Source organism: Mercenaria mercenaria, chromosome 15, assembly GCF_021730395.1.
Source record: "Mercenaria mercenaria strain notata chromosome 15, MADL_Memer_1, whole genome shotgun sequence".
NCBI lineage: Eukaryota > Metazoa > Mollusca > Bivalvia > Venerida > Veneridae > Mercenaria > Mercenaria mercenaria.
Genome location: NC_069375.1, coordinates 71852481 through 71870300, shown reverse-complemented (window position 1 = coordinate 71870300; position 17820 = coordinate 71852481). Strand labels below are relative to the sequence as shown.

Here is a 17820-nt window from a genome sequence, read left to right as displayed (position 1 = left end):
CATTTATTTTACAGTTGTAGATTTCACTTAACAACTGTAAAGCATTTCAAATTATGCAAATTAGATACAGTATATATAAAGTAATAAAATAGCAAGGCATTTTTTTAACGAAAAGAGAAACTAGATGAATTAGCAAGTATTGCACAGTAACAATAGGTAACCATGCATCTTTACATTCTCTGTAGTGAAAAAAACATTACGTTCTTGTAGTTTATACCTTTATTCTTAAGGTTTTTGTTAAAATAACTTTCTTTACAAAAGAAGTTTGTTACACACTCACTCTGAATGCCAACATTCATTAACAAATACTGACAATTTCCCACTTCAGCTATTTCGCACTCTAAGACAAATCTTTCCACTGTATTTTTGAGACTTGAAAATTTTATGCAGAGTTATTGTTAGTTTCAGCTGCAAAATGTTTCAGCAGATTATCCTTTACATTTCAATGGATTTTTTATGCATGCTAATAGTATTTTCACAAGTATTGTACAAGGTGTGCAGTTGCAGTTAGAACACATCACAGCCATATATAAAACATTTCATATTTGATGTAAATAACTGATGAATATCTGTATATATTACGTGATTTAAGAATAAGCATGATCTTGCATAGACAGCCTCAGTATTATATATATTGACAATGAAATGTTTGTTAAGCATTGAAATTTTTGTATTTTGTTAATTTATTTTTTGAAATTATTTGATTAAACTGTTTCTTGTTTCTAGTAGAGTTTTTGTTGACTACCATGTGACATTCAAGTCTGTTTATGGAAGATAATTGCTTAAAGATATCAAGAGCTCAAAACTGATTGTTTGGCTGGTGTTGATTGACAAGTGTTAAATTTTATCAGATAAGAACACAGACTGGGACAGTTAACTCTTAATAACAGTGTAACTAACAAAACAGAACTTAAAATTGATCTATTAAATGTTGTTCAGTTTAAAATTGATTGCATTATCAGGTCAGAGTTTTTGTTTTGTTTCTCATATTTCACAAGTGTAGCAGACAAAAATACTTTTTAAAAAGATCTGTTATAAATTTATTCACAAATGGTTACTGGTGTAGAATTCTTTCATGTGAGGAAGCCATCCAGCATACTTACAGCTGGTTGGCCACCCAGCATACTTACAGCTGGTTGGCCATCCAGCATACTTACAGCTGGTTGGTCACCCAGCATACTTACAGCTGGTTGGCCACCCAGCATACTTACAGCTGGTTGGTTGTTCTACCCAGATGACAGCTTTTTCCTGAAATAATACTAAGAGAGGCACCTGGTATCTTCCTCCACCATGCAAAACTGGAAAACAGCCATATGATTTATAACATTATACCAAACAAAAAAAGCAAATAGGGACTATTTTATTGATAGGGAATTAATTTAATTTAGCTAACAGTTCTTGCACGCAATCTTATGATATATAGGATATAAACAATGAAAGTTTACTGCTTTATTTCTCACTCACGCCCTCTCCGTTCGCATGGTAGAAGAGCGGCAGGAGATACATGTCTCACGGACTACTTTTTGTACATTCAGTGGATACTATATCCATTCCGGATTTTGTGCAAAAAACTGTTGGCCATTAAAACACTGACCACCGGATCTTAAAACAAAAAAATTAGAAAATTACTTCTGTACCTATTAAGAAGGTATTGAAACTTACTATTTAATGGCTGCAGTGTATGTATTCTCCCATGGTTAATTGGTCGAGATCACTCGAACAATTTTAATGCTGCGGCGGTCAGGACTTAATTTCCTGACTTCGGCATATTTTTTTCTTGATACGGCATTTTTAAACGCATTGACCTCCAGGTTTTGGCTAAGATAATCTTTTATTTTGAATTGAAGTTTGGTATCATCTTCATATGTGGTTACAATCCCCAGAACTCTTAATTGTGTTTTTGACAGAATTTCGCCCCTTTCATACTTGAAGGCTTTTGGCAATTTTGGTTTTCTGAATATACGTTATATAACTTTATAGAATATAAGATAATGACTTAAAACTGAAAATGTGTCTTTATTATGATCATCTGCATGTGTAGTAACAACCCCCATAACACTGATTTCTACTTTTGACCAAATTACTCCTTTCATTCTTAAACTTTATGACAAACTTCATTTTCTGGACATGACTTTGGTAGTAATATATTATGAATTGAAACGCAAAATAAATTACCTAATGTGGAGCGTGCTGTCTTATGGACAGCTCTTGTTCATATTACAATCATAATAATAATAATAATAAAGACTTTATTTAAAGAGACAACACAGTCCGCTATCCCGATCTTCCCTGTGAGCCTCATCATTACAACAGTGTACACATTCAAATTAACATAGCAATGAAATACATAATTATAGGCATGACAAAAAGTTATATAATGCAATAAATAATTTGAAATATATTCACACAGGCACTCAGACATACACTCATACATGCGCGCACACATGTACAAAATGCACAATTATAACAGTAGAAAATGACTATTAATATTTCTATAATTAATAAATGTGGAATTTGCCCTTGAAAACCATTTTTAGACCTGTGACCCTTTCCAGTATGCCAGGTATTTTCGTTTAAAAGAACTTAAGTTTTCTGCAGTACGGACTTCAACAGGCAACTCATTCCATAGACTGGGACCTGAATAATCGGGACATTTCCGAAATATTTCTATGTTTGGCTTTGGCAAGTACAGATTTTGTTTTGAATCTAATGACCTTAAGTTAACTTTTTTGACTTCGTGCAAGTATGTGAATTTTGTTCTGAAGTAGTCTGGGCATATGTTATTAAGTGATTTGTACTCAATGATTGCTTTTTTATATTTAACCCTGTCAAGAAATTACATCCAATTTAGTGTAGTAAATATTAACATTGCTTTACTTACAGCCTAAAATTTGCTTAATGTTATATTGTAATGCTCTACTTAATAAACAGCATTTTTCCCAAAGAATCATATTGGTTCATATTCAACATTCAAAACGATTTTTGCAATATTGACTTGTTGCGACATAAGTACCAACATCAAGTCTCACCTTACTTACATTGTTGATTTAGATGAAATAGAATACAAGAGCTGTCCGTAAGACAGTAAGTAAGTTTCAAAGCTATATGCTATTAAATGATAGATGTATGTACTTGCATGCAAAACTTTAACCAAAGTGAAGGAAGTTCTACAATTTATTTGAATCATTCTCGACACCGCATTCCTGATGGAATCCATCGCCACGAGGGTATGATAGAACAGACCAGTTTCCCTTTTAATGCTGAGCGCCAAGCAAGGGAGCTACTGGTACCATTTTTCACGTCTTTGGTATGACTCGGCAGGGGATCGAACCCGCGACCTCCCGCACTCGAATCGGACGATCTACCACTAGGCTATCTAGGCGGTTACCTTGGTGCTTGCTCATGCCTGAAACAATATCTGGAGGGATACCTGACACTTTGATATGCTTCCTCAACCAATACAAGTTCGGCGTGACCCGAAACACAACAAAATAAATAAGTGTAACCCTCATATTACGAAATAATATTTAATGTTCGGCAATGAACATATTGTAAGTTTTTATTATTAAACCTGACTAAACTTCTCGATCTTCCTGAATGCGAAACGTTAATTATGTCTCCCCCACCAGGGGCGGGGGGAGGGGGCATATTGTTTTTGCCCTGTCCATCCGCCCGTCTGTCCTTCAATTTGTCGCACTCCATTTCTGATCAAGAACTGGAGAACCATTAGACCTAGAACCTTCGAACTTCATAGGGAGGCAGGGCTTACGTAGAAAACGACCTTATCGTTTTTGGGGTCACTCCATCAAAGGTCAAAGTCACGGGCCTGAACATTTAAAACCATTTTCGACCAATAACTTCAGAACCACTTGACCCAGAATGTTGAAACTTCATATAATGATTGATCATGCAGAGTAGATGACCAATTGATTTTTGGGGTCACTGAAATAAAGGTCAAGGTCACAGAAGCCTGAACGCGGAAAACCACTTTAGATCAATAACTTGAGAATCGTTTGATCCAGAATGTTGAAACCTCATAGAATAGTTATATTGTTTTTGCCCTGTCCGTCTATCCGTCCGTACGTCACACTTCATTTCCGATAAAAAACTGGAGAACCATTTGACCTAGAACCTTCAAACTTTATAGGATGGTAGGGCTTATGAAGTAGACGGCACCTATTGTGTTTGGGGTCACTCCATCACAGATGAGGGTCACAGGGGCCTGAACATGGAAAACCATTTCCGATCATAACTTGAGAAGCACTTGACCCAGAATGTTGAAACTTCATAGGATGATTGGTCATGCAGAGTAGATGACCCCTATTGCTTTTGGGATCACTTTGTTATAGGTCAAAGTCACAGGGCCTGAACATGGAAAACCGTTTCCTATCAATAATATGAGAACCACTTGACCCAGAATGTTGAAACTTCATAGGATGATTGGACATGCAGAGTAGATGACCCCTATTGATAATGTGGCCACTCTATTAAAGATCAAGGCGGACAGAACATGGAAATCCATTTCCATTCAATAATTTGAGAACTATTTGACCTAGTACCTTTAAAACTGATAAGACTTATAGAGTAGTTGACCCCTAATGTTTTTGGGGTCACTCCATCAAAGGTCAAGGGGGGGGGGTGGGGGGGTGTGGGGGCTTTGTCTCACTCTGTCCCTCTGGTCAAATCGCTCTGTGTCTGTACTAGTAGAGGATGAATTATGCGCCCTGCATATGTGGCTGCATTTGAATTATGTAAAGCGCCTTTGAACGTGAAATTGATCATGAAAAGGGCGCTATATAAATCTGGTATAATAATAATAATAATTCAATAACTTGAGAATCACTTAACCAAGAATGTTGAAACTTCATAGGATGATTGGACATGCAGAGTAGATGACCTCTATTGATTTTGGGGTCACTCTTTTAAACGTCGTTCACAGTGGACATAAAATGGAAATCCATTTCTGATCAATAACTTGAGAACCACTAGACCTAGTTTACTGAAACTTAATAGGAGGATTGGACAAGCAAAATAGATGACCTCTATTGATTTTGATGTCACTTGATCAAAAGTCAAGGTCATAGGGACCTGAACATGGAAAACCGTTTTCAGTTCATAACTTGAGAACCACTAGGTCCAGAATGTTGAAACATAATGGGATGATTGGACATGCCAAGTAGGTGATCTCTGTTGCAGACAACCATCAGAGTCTCTTTGACTTTCATTCCAGTTCCCTATTGACTTCTTGCCTTTACGACTATGCATTGGGTGAGACATGCGCTTTTCTACAAAAACACCTTCTATTTGGGAAGATTGTGATCAGACTGATAAGTTTTTTTTTTATATTTTGATATCTTAAAGTGCTCAATTCTACATTAATATCTTTGTCCGGATAGAGGGTGATGTGGAATCACTTAGCATTATGTGCCGATAGAAAAGTTAAAACATTTTTAAATTGTAGTTTCTTGTCTTTTGTATTTGTCAGAAAATGCGTTAGAATCCTTGTTAATATCCTAGTTCAAAATGTTAAGGGGGACTGAGGATGCATTAAACCACACTCTAGCATAACGCACTCAGGTGCTGTTATTACACTTTTTAGCTCGACTATTCGAAGAATAATCTAGCTATTCTACTCGCCCTGGCGTCAGCGTCACACCTTGGTTAAATTTTTGCATGTAAGTACATTTAGATATCATTTAAAGGCATATAGCTTTGAAACCTTTTTTCGTTTTCTAGGTCAATTACCAACCTCACTGGGTCAACTCCCATAACTCGTGACATGTATTTTGGCCAAATTATGCTCCCTTCTGGACTTAGAAAATCCTGGTTAACGTGCAAGTTACTATCTCTGCTTATCTCTAGTTATTTTACATCTAGATTACTGCAATGTCATACTGTATGGTATAGATAACTTGTATATCTGTAACGTAAGAGCACCTTTGTATTGTACTTGGATTCAGTGTTGTTATATTTTCTTGTCCTTTGGGATTATGGAGTCCATTCAACATATGTGTAATAGAATTCCGCTTAAGCCGGTGCTAGGGGGCGTGAGAGGTGTTGCACATTTCATTACCTCTCATGAACAGACTCAGTCAAACCAAGTCTGCTATTATTCTTCTTAGTTGCATTCTTTGCTTCCAAAAGATCTTTTTACAGATTTTATTAACTATCACAACAGCAATCTTTAAGTGCCGTGTGGCGGCTGTAAAAAGTCTCCCCGTTCTTAGATTCAGTGTTGTTATATTTTCTGGTCCTTTGGGATCATGGAGTCCATTCAACATATGTGTAATAGAGTTCCGCTTAAGTCGGTGCTAGGGGGCGTGAGAGGTGTTGCTCATTTCATTACCTCTCATGAACAGACTCAATCAAACCGAGTCTGCTATTATTCTTCTTGTTTGCATTCTTTGCTTCCAAAGGACCTTTTTACAGATTTTATTTCTTACAGAGTATGTTCCTGGTAGACAAGCTTTGAGATAGTCAGAGATTTCTGAATGGCGTTATGTTCTTCCATACAACAAGTGCAAACCATTTAATGACAGAAGTTTCTGTACTAGTAGTACAAAACTGTGGAATGAACTGCCGTTAGAATTACGCAAAAGAAAATCACTTGATACATGAAACAATCTTAGGATACTGTATTTTAGAAACTTCATGACATTATTTTTTTATTATTGTTTTAAATGCGATAACAATGGGTTTAGCCATGCATTTAATTAAATTAATCAGTTTCAGTTCAGTTAAATTACACAACCAAACATAATAATCCGGAACGAAGATCAGACAAAAAAGGGAAAATTCAAATGATGTTTTAACGCAGTCATGCAGAAGGAAACATTTTATCTTCAAGCGCAACACATTTTCTTTTTATTTTTTTCCAAATAAGGACGTTCTAGAAAACAACCTTAACATCTAAAGGGACAAATGTTGGTGGTAACATTTTTCAAATTTTTAAATACATTTTTTTGTACTTGAAAAGTGAAATGATATAATGTTATTCAATTTAAGATCTTATAATATTAAGAAATATACGGGTTAATATTATCTATTTATTATTAGATAAGCAAACATACAAACATGCAATAGGATATATAGATAACAGGTACAATATCGGCCACTTTCAAACAAATAGTGTACCAACGTAGTTCCTTATTGGTATAATAAGAATTGGCCATATTTTGTTTGTCTACAAACCAATTTTTAAGAGTAGCATGTTTAAGAGTAGCATGTTTATGAGTAGCATGTTTAAGAGTAGCATGTTTATGATGAAAGTAGCATGTTTATGATGAAGAGTAGCATGTTTATGAAGAGTAGCATGTTTATGATGAAGAGTAGCATGTTTATGAAGAGGAGCATGTTTATGCAGAGTAGCATGTTTATGAAGATATGAGTTTTAGTGTACTTTGAGCTTTTATAAACTTATTAGGGCGTAACAATGTATCGCAGCATAATAAATTTTGTTGACAATGTTTTAATAACATATTTGTTAGAAATACCTTACTTCAAAAATCTGTCCTTAAACTGAGGAGGTATTGTTCGAATATTACATACTATACGTTATAATAGCGTTCATAAATTTATATTTAAGTATAAAACAAACACATCATACACATATAGTATTGACCATACTACTGTAGAAACTGGTAAATAAGCGCATTTTCGAATATAAGCGCATATCAAAAGTAAGCGCATACGGCCTTACTGTTATTCCGTATGTGATAATAAGCACATGTCATGCCGTTACCATAATTTTGCCTCGAAAGTAGGCGCATATCCGATTACTGGTAAACAAACAACAGATGCAGCAAAAAGATGTAATTAACGGTATTATACCGTGATAATTGTTTATCACAAATACAGGTGACAAGTGTTCTTATCTGTTGAAAAGCCGATTTTAACATCTGTTGTCTGATAAAACGATAATTGTTAACGATAATCATGCTTTTTGAATAGAAAATGTTTTCAGTAAATGGAAGTAAAAGTTTGAATAGCAGAAATGTTGTTTGCGTTGTCATAACAGATTGTCATTATTTTCTAAATCTGTGAAAAGGATATTGCTAAAATTGCTACAATCTTAGTGTTGAACAATTATTAAATGGTCCGAAAGATTGAACATTATTTCCAAATTATGTAGTCCATTATGCTTATATTATGTATAATTACTGTAAGCCTATGCAGTAAAAGGAAATAGTTCACTGCGCACGTCCATGGTCATGTTTTACTTTCGTTTTCTCAACCAAGGCAAACACTGTCAATATTCCTAATACTTGTATCAAAAATAGGCGCACACGGCTTTTCTATAAGCGCATATCAAATATAAGCGCATAGTTTTGGCTTAAGTATAAACGCATATAAAATATAGGCGCATAAATGTGTCACTAAAATTATTATAAGCGTATACGCTTATTTACCAGATTTTACAGTATTTATAGATCACATTGTTTCCATAATAATATTAAAATTGAAATTATTACAGCATCACTGGATTCTAAAACATAGAATTTGTTAAAATTGCATTCTGGATACATATGATATCCAGTTCTGATTACAAAGAAAATCATATACATTATGCAGAATATCCAAGTCTGATAATAAAGCAAATCTAATACGATATGCATGATATCAAATTCCGATTACAAAGCAAATCTTATACAATACATATGGTATACAATCCTAATTACGGAGCAAATCTAATGAAATATACATGCTAAGCAATTCCGATTACAAAGCAAATTTATACAATACTTTAAAGCTATATTAAGACATGGACGGAAGAACGAAATACCTGGACGGATAGACAGAATGAAGTAAAGATTTGTGTACATACAATAACATATAATTACCGTTCTGGTAACAAATGATAACTATACATTAGCCACAATGTTAATGAACTGACAGGTCGAGAATATATTCAGGTAAATCTTTAAAGCTTATAACTGAACTTGTACTGCGTGAACAGGCCTGTCGAATATGTACAAGAAATAGAAATGAATAATTCTTGGACGTTGGGTGTGATAATTGTTGTCTTCGGTACAGTGACGTCATACTGGTTCACCTCGATACTCTTCAGTTCAAGAATGTCTGAGAATCCCAGTTTTGAACCAATCATTACATCGTATGTAACGGAGATACCATCTGATAAACGAAAAACATCACTCCAGTCGAGCAACAAACGTTGGTTTGTACCGGTAACAGATATTGGTTTGCCTTAAATGGAAAATGTCGAAAGTACCTTTTCTGTTGAATAAATGTCGCTTGTTGCAGAAATAAAGGAAAAGAAACTCGCTGAGGCGGTGTTACATTTATTTATGAATAAAACTAGAAAGTTTCAGCATACGAAAAACCTACTGAGTTAAAACTGTATGATACGTTAATAGGATAGTCTTATTCAAAATAAAAAAGCAAACTGAATTTACTCGTACCTGTTAATTTTGGTTCATGGTTGTGGACAATCATATCTGCAACTACTGGCTCACTAACAAGATGACCAGAGTTTACTGCCCTTACTTCAGCAGTGTAAAGACCGCCAGACTGTAGGTCAAGGCCTTTTAATTCGGCCGCTGTATGTTTACCGTTGCTCCTCCAATTAACGATCGAACTATTTCGGCACACGAGACGGTATTCGTAGAAATCAATGCCAGTCAGGTCTTCAAATCCTGTCCATTCTAACACGACATGGGAACGGTCTGTTTGGATGAACTTTGCAATGTCAGAAACATCTGATTCGTTTGGGGATTGAAAGGAAGCCCCGGCGGTGCTTGAATCATGCGAAATGAAGCGAATATATGCATTTGTATTTTCCGGTGCATCGTTATATACAGTTATTTTTTCAGAAACGTTCTCAGCAGCTAATTCAATATTGTTAATACATTTCACACTGACAAAGACAGTATCCCCATGTTGTAATTCAAGTTGTCGAAATACACACGTTTCGTTTGTGTCCGATAACCTGTATCTTTCAATGTCTACCTCGCCCTTCACTTTTCCTAAAGAAAATATATATAGTTCAAAAACGTACACTGAATACATTTGAGCTTTCAAAGAATTAAATGTTAGACATGCATAAACCACATTGCGAGTTCTTGCAAATTCATGAATCGATCTAGCTGACCAATGGTTATTATACCCGTTTTAAAGCAAAAAATAACTTTCAGTCTTTATATTTACATTTTGTACAATAATTTGCTACACTAAATAATAAGTGGTCTGCTTTCCATGAGTATACGAAAATAACAGTAAGTGTCAGGATATCGATCTTTACAACACCTAAATAGAACAGCCACAAAGACCCGCCCACGTTTAATTGTATTTCTCCTTGCAATGAATATACAGCTCTCAATTGTTATTCAATATACTCTTAAATCCAGGAAAATATCACATAATCGTGTCGATACAGTAATATTAATTTTATCCATAATTTATTGTGTTTGTTTTAGAATTCGGTGTCCATTTTTTTTCGAACGACGCCATATGTTTCATATTTAATTAAAATGACGTCAGATCGCGCGTGAAATCTCTTTGGAAGGGCACGTCTTTGATATTGCTGAACTAATATTGTTTATATGAAACATTTTTTCTTTCTATAGAAAGCATAAAGTGTATGTAAACTGCATTTATAGAAATCAATGGAGACATTTACAAATTTGAAACAAATCTTCAGCCGTAATCTCACATTACAAACTACAAATTTTATACAATTTATGAAATTATAAGATATTTAAACCAACAAAAACCTACTGTTTAGAAAACAGAAACTTCGTCTTACCTATACCACAAAGACAATATTTTAAACCGCTCTGCTGATCAGCAACATCCCATTTTGCCAAAAGATTAAAGGTCCTCACGGTTTGATTCATCTCAGAATGATTGTCTATAAGCTTTCCTTCTATTCTAGAAATCCCCGGTGGAGTTTTGTCAATAGTAATTGGATTTGATTTGAAGACTGATCTCAGACCTGCGTGGTTTTCTGCCAAAACAGTGACAAAAATCTGAGCTCCATGTTGTACGTCCACGTCAATAACGTCACCGGAAGCGCTGTTTAGAACTGTGAGTGGACTAGCCTGAAATCCGCCTTGAGTTGTTCCTACACCTACCATTACCTTTAAAATGTAGTAAAATATTGTGTTGTTATTTTACACGATACACTAGTGGCGAAAGGCTGTTAAACTAATTATCATAAAAATAATTAGAGTTTTAATTTTTAAACGTTGTTTTCAATGTATGTGCAAAAAATTCATATCGTTTAAATTCTATTAACAATTAACGGTCGGATTCTTCCATCTTATGTTCGGAAATTTACAAACAAAATAAAAAAAAAAAACAAATACCTTATAGAGTGAGCTCTCTTCATCTTTTACTTTGATGTTTATAGCTAGTCTCGATGATCCTATTTGTCTTACATCAACACCTTTACCTGCATTTCTTTTATCTGTTATGCATTTTTTGAATTCAACGTTCATTGAAAAGTTGTTTTCAGCCAACGAAGGGTCCGCAGTAGAAATATTAAACAATTTAGAGCCCGATACGGTGGATAAGAAATTATACTGAAATTCGATTGAGCTATTGCTATTAATGGCTACAGGTAAATGCATTTGATATCTGTCAATAACTAATGTCGGCATAACGGAAATTGACACGCCCGACATATATCCTCTTATTTCGTAGTAGTCATTTCTGGTGATATTTCGTTTAAAAAACGATATTGTGCCAGGTAGAAATAATTCAGTTGTATTCAGAATTTCTGTCTGATATTTTACACAGTCAAACGATTTAGGTGCTGTAACATCAATAATCTTTGGATTGGAACTGACAACATCACTGGTGTGCCCAGCAAAGTCTATCGCTTTCACTAGGCCTTTATAAGACTGTGCTTGTTTAAATGTAATGTTGCGAAACTCATACATAGTTTTAAGCCCTACATCTAAAAAAGAGATATTTTCGAAATCTGCGACAGATTTTTCCACAACTGCTACTAAATAAGACTTTATACCAGATTGTTGATCGAGAAATCCGTGCCAGGATATTCCAAAGGTGGTTGCTGATGACTGGTAAGCAGTATCTAAGTGTTTATCTGTATTGAAAACTACACCTGTAATCGGTCTATCCATGTCTATGACAAAACCATCTGAGCTTAGTGTCGTGTGTAGCCCAACATTATTATAAGCTGTGATAGTGAAGTAGTACCGAGTTCCGTGAGAAAGACTTAGGTTTGTTAGTGTAATACTTGTGACTAACCCAACGTTTGTTGTTTCGTAGACATCACTCCCTGAAAGTAAAATATTCGAATATAATCATGCTGTAAACGATTTAAAAAAAAACAACAAAAGATAAGAGAAAAGGAACGTTAATATTTACTGAAGGAGAGAAATATGTCAGAGAAGAAATCGTTAACATAATGAGCATTTTATATACAAACCATTTATCGAGGTTCCAAGAGAAATAATGTAATGAATTATTTCCCCCTGTAGTTCTGTAAACACTTTGTCCCAACAGGCAGATATCGTGTCCATCCAGTCAATTACATCGTAGTCCTGTAAGCATTTTGCATCCGAATCCTTAATATGCTTTCCTTTAACGTGATGTGGGGCAGTTTGATCTACTTGTATTGGGGGAGACACAAATTCTGCAAACATATTCCATGCATACCAAGCTCTGACATATACTTGATATTCAATGTCATGTTGTAGACCAGGAATATGTGATAAACAGTAAACAGTTTCCATTCTTTTCCCTACATCTTTCCACGGTCTCTCTGACTTCAAGTCAAAAATTCCTTCACCGACTGGCTGATTCTTAATGCCCATGCTCCATTCATATCTTTGAATAACGCGATCATCTCCACGTGGTACCCAATACCCAGAAAGGCAAGCAGATGATGCAGTTATGTTTTGAGGGTTACTATAGAGACCACCATAGACATCTATTTCTGGTAATTTCATTGTTAGCACATCAACCTCGTTGAGAGTCGTACAGTTTTCTTTCGTTTGAACTTCAACACATGGACTACCGAAAACTGCACAAGTGCAGTCTTTATTACAGTAATGAATGTCACAAGAATGTTTCTGAAGTTCTAATATTCCAGACGAATTTAATGACAATTTCTTCTCTGAGAGCAGTACATTGACCGTTACTCTAGAAACGGTACTGTTCAATCCAGCGGAATTTTTGGCCCAAATGGTTAAAATCAAAAGCTCATCTGGTACCAGTGCTTCGTTTAGCGTAATCGTTGTATTTTGTTCCATTTCATTTAAGTCGGCAACTCTGGAAAGAACACCTCCAGACAATTCTTGCCCGCTGTAATTTCTACTTACTGTAAAGTAGTACTTATTTATGGGCGATTCTGCGTCAACAAAGCCGTACCATGTCACCATTATTTCAGATCTGGTTTGATGTGATGCATCAATTAAGTTGTGCCATGTCATCGGCGGCTTAAATCCACCCTGGTGTGGAGGTGAAGCATCTATAAGAAGGCTGTCGGACTTACTTGCGGAACAAAGACCAGCAGTATTACAACTGGTAACGACAACAAAGTATTTATCGCCGTTGTGAAGCCAGTTTTTCTCATCAAGACTGATTGTTAATTTCTCAACATTTCCAATATGTATTTGTTCGACTGGTGTGTGCCCTTCGTGATGTGTTTTTAATGTGATTTTGTGAGAGGCAACTTTACTTTCCCCGTCAACGAACTTCCATGACACCCGTAACACCGACCTGTCCCATTGTGTTGACAGTCCCGATACGGCATTGTAATCGAGTAGAAATGTTGGTTTTTGGACTAACACAGGTGGAGTGTCATCGATACAAAAAGCATCAGAGGCTGTCTTTACATCCAATCCAGCTTTATTGAATGCTATTACTGTTGCATAATATTTGTGTTCATTCGTAAGGTTTAATCCAGTTTTAATTATGCCAGACTGAAGTAAGCCGGACGAAAATGACAATACGTTACACAACAAAGGTTTAGTTCCCAAACAATATTCGTAATGATCTATTCCCGACTGTGGGTCTTCAAATCCATACCAACTAATATGAACCGAATCTCTGAAAAAGAGCATTATCTTATTTTTATAAAAACAACCCCTGATAAACAAATGTTTGAATATCATTTAAAGGCAAAATTTATCATACCTTGGGTGTCCTCTATACGCCTTAATATAGATTTTTTAAGTTGAACCAATATATTCAATTCAAGTCTTTGGTTGTTGTGCTTACTTGATTTAGATATCAATCCACATTTCCGGTTATGTGAGACTAACAGACATTTTAATATTGCGTATAACTTTTCTATTTCTATCCCATGAAACTAAAGCAATCATTGTTACCCAGTTGGCAAGTACTTGTGATGATGTACGCTTGATCCCACCTTAACAATGCCGTGTACTGGTGGAGAGTTGTCAAGCACTACCCCGTCGGATGATAATGAGCGACATGTACCAGCTCTGTTACATGCTTCTACTGTAATGTAATACTTCGTACCAACTTCGTAAGTGCCGTTCCATGTGATATCTGACGTTAAACAATCAAATTGTTATAAATTTAACTGTGTTTTTTATTCAAATGTTCAATTCGTGTTGTTATGAATCTGTTGTGATATATGTATAAAGCTTATCTATAAACACTACTGACAGCAATTTGAGTTATAGGCTTATTATCAGTTTGTTAATATTATACAGTTGTACCTGATAGATTTACAGACAGCGAATTAAAAATCGTAAATATTCAGTTTTATTACCTCTGACCGATTTATAAAAAAAAGAAAAATAAATGCAACTTCTGCGTGTGGCTGTTCTCTTTCAAATAGCTATTTAACATCAGTGCTGTCGAATGGCTTAAGTTAATTTTGTAAACAAAAGTATGTAAATGTAATTTTCTATAAGTGTTGCCGCGTTTATTATTAATGGCAAAATATCTGGTCTAAACCTGTTTGAAGACCAACATCTACAAATACTTCAATGTCATCTTGGTATGGTTTTGTACCAAGTCCAGCTCGATAATACTTGACACCACTGTGTGAATCTGTAAAACCCTTCCAATGTCCTTGTATATATCCAAGGTTCTTTTGAAAATCCAGGTCTTTCTATGATATTTAAAATACATATTAAAATATTGTTAAACTGAATACATATTTGGAATGAATGATCTCTTGATCACTACAAGGAAAACAGGTGGATTAATATTTGTATACACAAAAATCTACACTTGTCGACCGTTTAACAACACCTATAAATATAAAAAGTATTAATTTTCCATTTAATTTTATTTTGATTTTAGTGGGAAATTATGAAAAAAAAAGAACGCAAGAAATCACACTAAATGGAAGTAAATTTGATGAAAATGCAACAATTTATTATTTTATTTATTTTTATTTGTGCCCATATGACACATGCGCTTATATATAATATTTTACAGGCTGGTCAAGAAAAGATCAATGCTCACATTTGAACTTGACCTTCGCGAAAGGGACATTATATTGTACATGACACATTGTTTAATTATTGAAAACATCTGTGTCAAATAATATTGGTAAGTACTTGTGATGAGGTACGCTTGATCCCACCTTTAAATCCCTCCAGAGTTGTGGATCGGACAGTTCTGTTACTTTTACTTCCAAGTGTAACCTTATCTATAAGCCTTGGGTTTTCGTTTAACTTATGACACATCGTTTCGTCAGGGGGAGCATTTTGTGTAAAGTAATTTCAAAATTTCTTAATGAATAAGGAGTTATGGACCGGACACGAAATTGTGGACAGACGGACTGATGAACGTAATGACGGACGAAAATCGAAAATTTATATTCACCGAAACTGGTTTTTACCTGAAGAGGACTTATCAAAGTCACCAGACACAATTCATCAAACATTAGTAAGTTTGTATTGTAACTGCGTGAAACGTTTAGTTATAGATATCGAAGTTTATATCAGCCAAGTGATTTTATTCTGTATATTGTGTATATTTTTATCTGTAGATAATAAAAAGAAGGATTGAAGCAGAGAAAATCACGTCCCCGAACCGCAACTCACAGTACACACGACTAGAATGCAGCACTTTAACCTAAGAACGCACGCGCCAACACACTCATAAAATAGCGTATATGTACAAAGCAAACACACGTGTACAGGTCCAACTCGATTATAGTGCACCTAACATCACTACTAATCCCTACCATGTTTCAAAGTCACAAAACAGTGTAAATAAAAGTTGTTTCCGTCAGGTGAAACCCTAACACACGAAATAGAAACTGAAGGCATGGTATGTAAAAGAAGAAAAACTCACTTTAGTCCTCCAGTCCCCGTCTAGAACATGACCGCCGGTGGGAGCAGACCGATCCGGTATAAATGATACAGTGGCTGGCATTGACGATAATCCCGCTCTATTCACTGCCTGTTTAACAACAACTTTTTTGTAAACATTGTTCAATTATATGAACGAAAATAAAATCTAAATTTAACAGCCTTAATATTAAACACAGACTTATTAAGTTACATGTCGATATTGTTATCTTAAGTCATCATGAAGCTGTCAAAGTATTTTGTAATATTTAAACCTTTTTTTATCAGCATACCTACATTATTAATGAAATGCATATGCATGTCTGTATGTACTTTGTTTAGACATTTGTCAATGGTAAGAGCTTACGAATTTCAAACTGATTATAAAAATATTTGGAAAATTTCTACTTGTCACAATATTGATTTTCATAACATTATTTAATCTTTAGACAATACAAATGTTATGATTTACTACTTCAATCGAGTAAATCACCCATTTTGTACCTTGACTGAAATGTAATATTGATGCCCGTCTTGCATATTGTCTAGCAACTCCAGCTCAATATGATCACTGAAATATTTCATTTTAGGTTGAACATCTTCTAAATCTTCATCCGACCCGGTGGCGAGTTCAAAATATTCAATGCCACTTTGGTCATCATTAAAACCACTAAGAGTAAGTTCGTACGTTGATGAACTGATGTAGATGGAGGTTCCCTTGTTTCCGTTTATACCAACTGTGCCAGACCTTGGCGGTGTAGAGTCTATTGTCAATTCATTTGAATATATTTCCGTTGAAAGTCCAGCGTGGTCAGTCGCTAAATATTTGATTATAGTTACTGACAAGTGTTAGACATTAAAAGTAAAACGAGTAAATAAGCTGCAGACAAAAATTTCAATTTAAAACTAAACGATTGGACTACTTGCATTTAATTTTATTTCTTCAAGTGTTTATTATCAATAAAATATTGTTAGTTGAACTGACATCTGTAATCTACTACTCAAAGACATAAGAACATTTGCAAATAACATTCTTAATGTATTTTATATATGACTGTTGATATATCAATATTAAATACCTTTAACAGCAACATAAACACCAGTTCCATCTTTGATATCTAAATTTCTTACAACTGCCCGATGTGCATTCCCGACAACTGTGTATATCTTTATGTCCTCACTACCAGGCCGAGTTCCTGTATAAAACAACATATCATTTCAGTATAACTTGCTTCCAACGACACCTCCTGGAAACAACTTTCTAAAATTTATGTCGTCAGAACATTTTTCATTATTTAAACCACTCATTACGGTAATTTCATTTACTTATAACATGAATTTATAACTATAATGGAGAACTACTAAATAAGAGCTTAAATGAAATTTGCAAAGCGTAAACTATAGTAAAAATTAAAAAATGCAAATAGAAAATTAAAAAGGTTTTATTTCATATAGTTAAGTTATTTGTCTATTTTTTGGGGTTTAGGCATAGATTTTACAATTTATTAATCGTATGATTTCTTTATCTAAACAGATTATTTTGAGTAATGGTATC

General features: G+C 34.7%; 1 protein-coding gene across 2 annotated transcripts in view; it reads right to left on the bottom strand.

The window, feature by feature from the left end:
- Nucleotides 1-7032: 7032 nt before the first annotated feature.
- The window catches only part of LOC123555884 (uncharacterized), a 35602-nt gene continuing 24814 nt past the window's right edge, over nt 7033-17820 (bottom strand). For both annotated transcript variants that reach the window (XM_053525671.1, XM_053525672.1), the window contains 10 exons: nt 17345-17461; nt 16770-17083; nt 16270-16377; nt 14917-15073; nt 14319-14502; nt 12413-14037; nt 11325-12262; nt 10763-11096; nt 9420-9983; nt 7033-9204 (listed from right to left, as the gene is read on the bottom strand). In XM_053525671.1, the coding sequence (XP_053381646.1) occupies nt 8921-9204; nt 9420-9983; nt 10763-11096; nt 11325-12262; nt 12413-14037; nt 14319-14502; nt 14917-15073; nt 16270-16377; nt 16770-17083; nt 17345-17461 (4625 nt within the window). In that variant the 3' untranslated portion in view covers nt 7033-8920. The remainder of the gene's footprint in view (nt 9205-9419; nt 9984-10762; nt 11097-11324; nt 12263-12412; nt 14038-14318; nt 14503-14916; nt 15074-16269; nt 16378-16769; nt 17084-17344; nt 17462-17820) is intronic.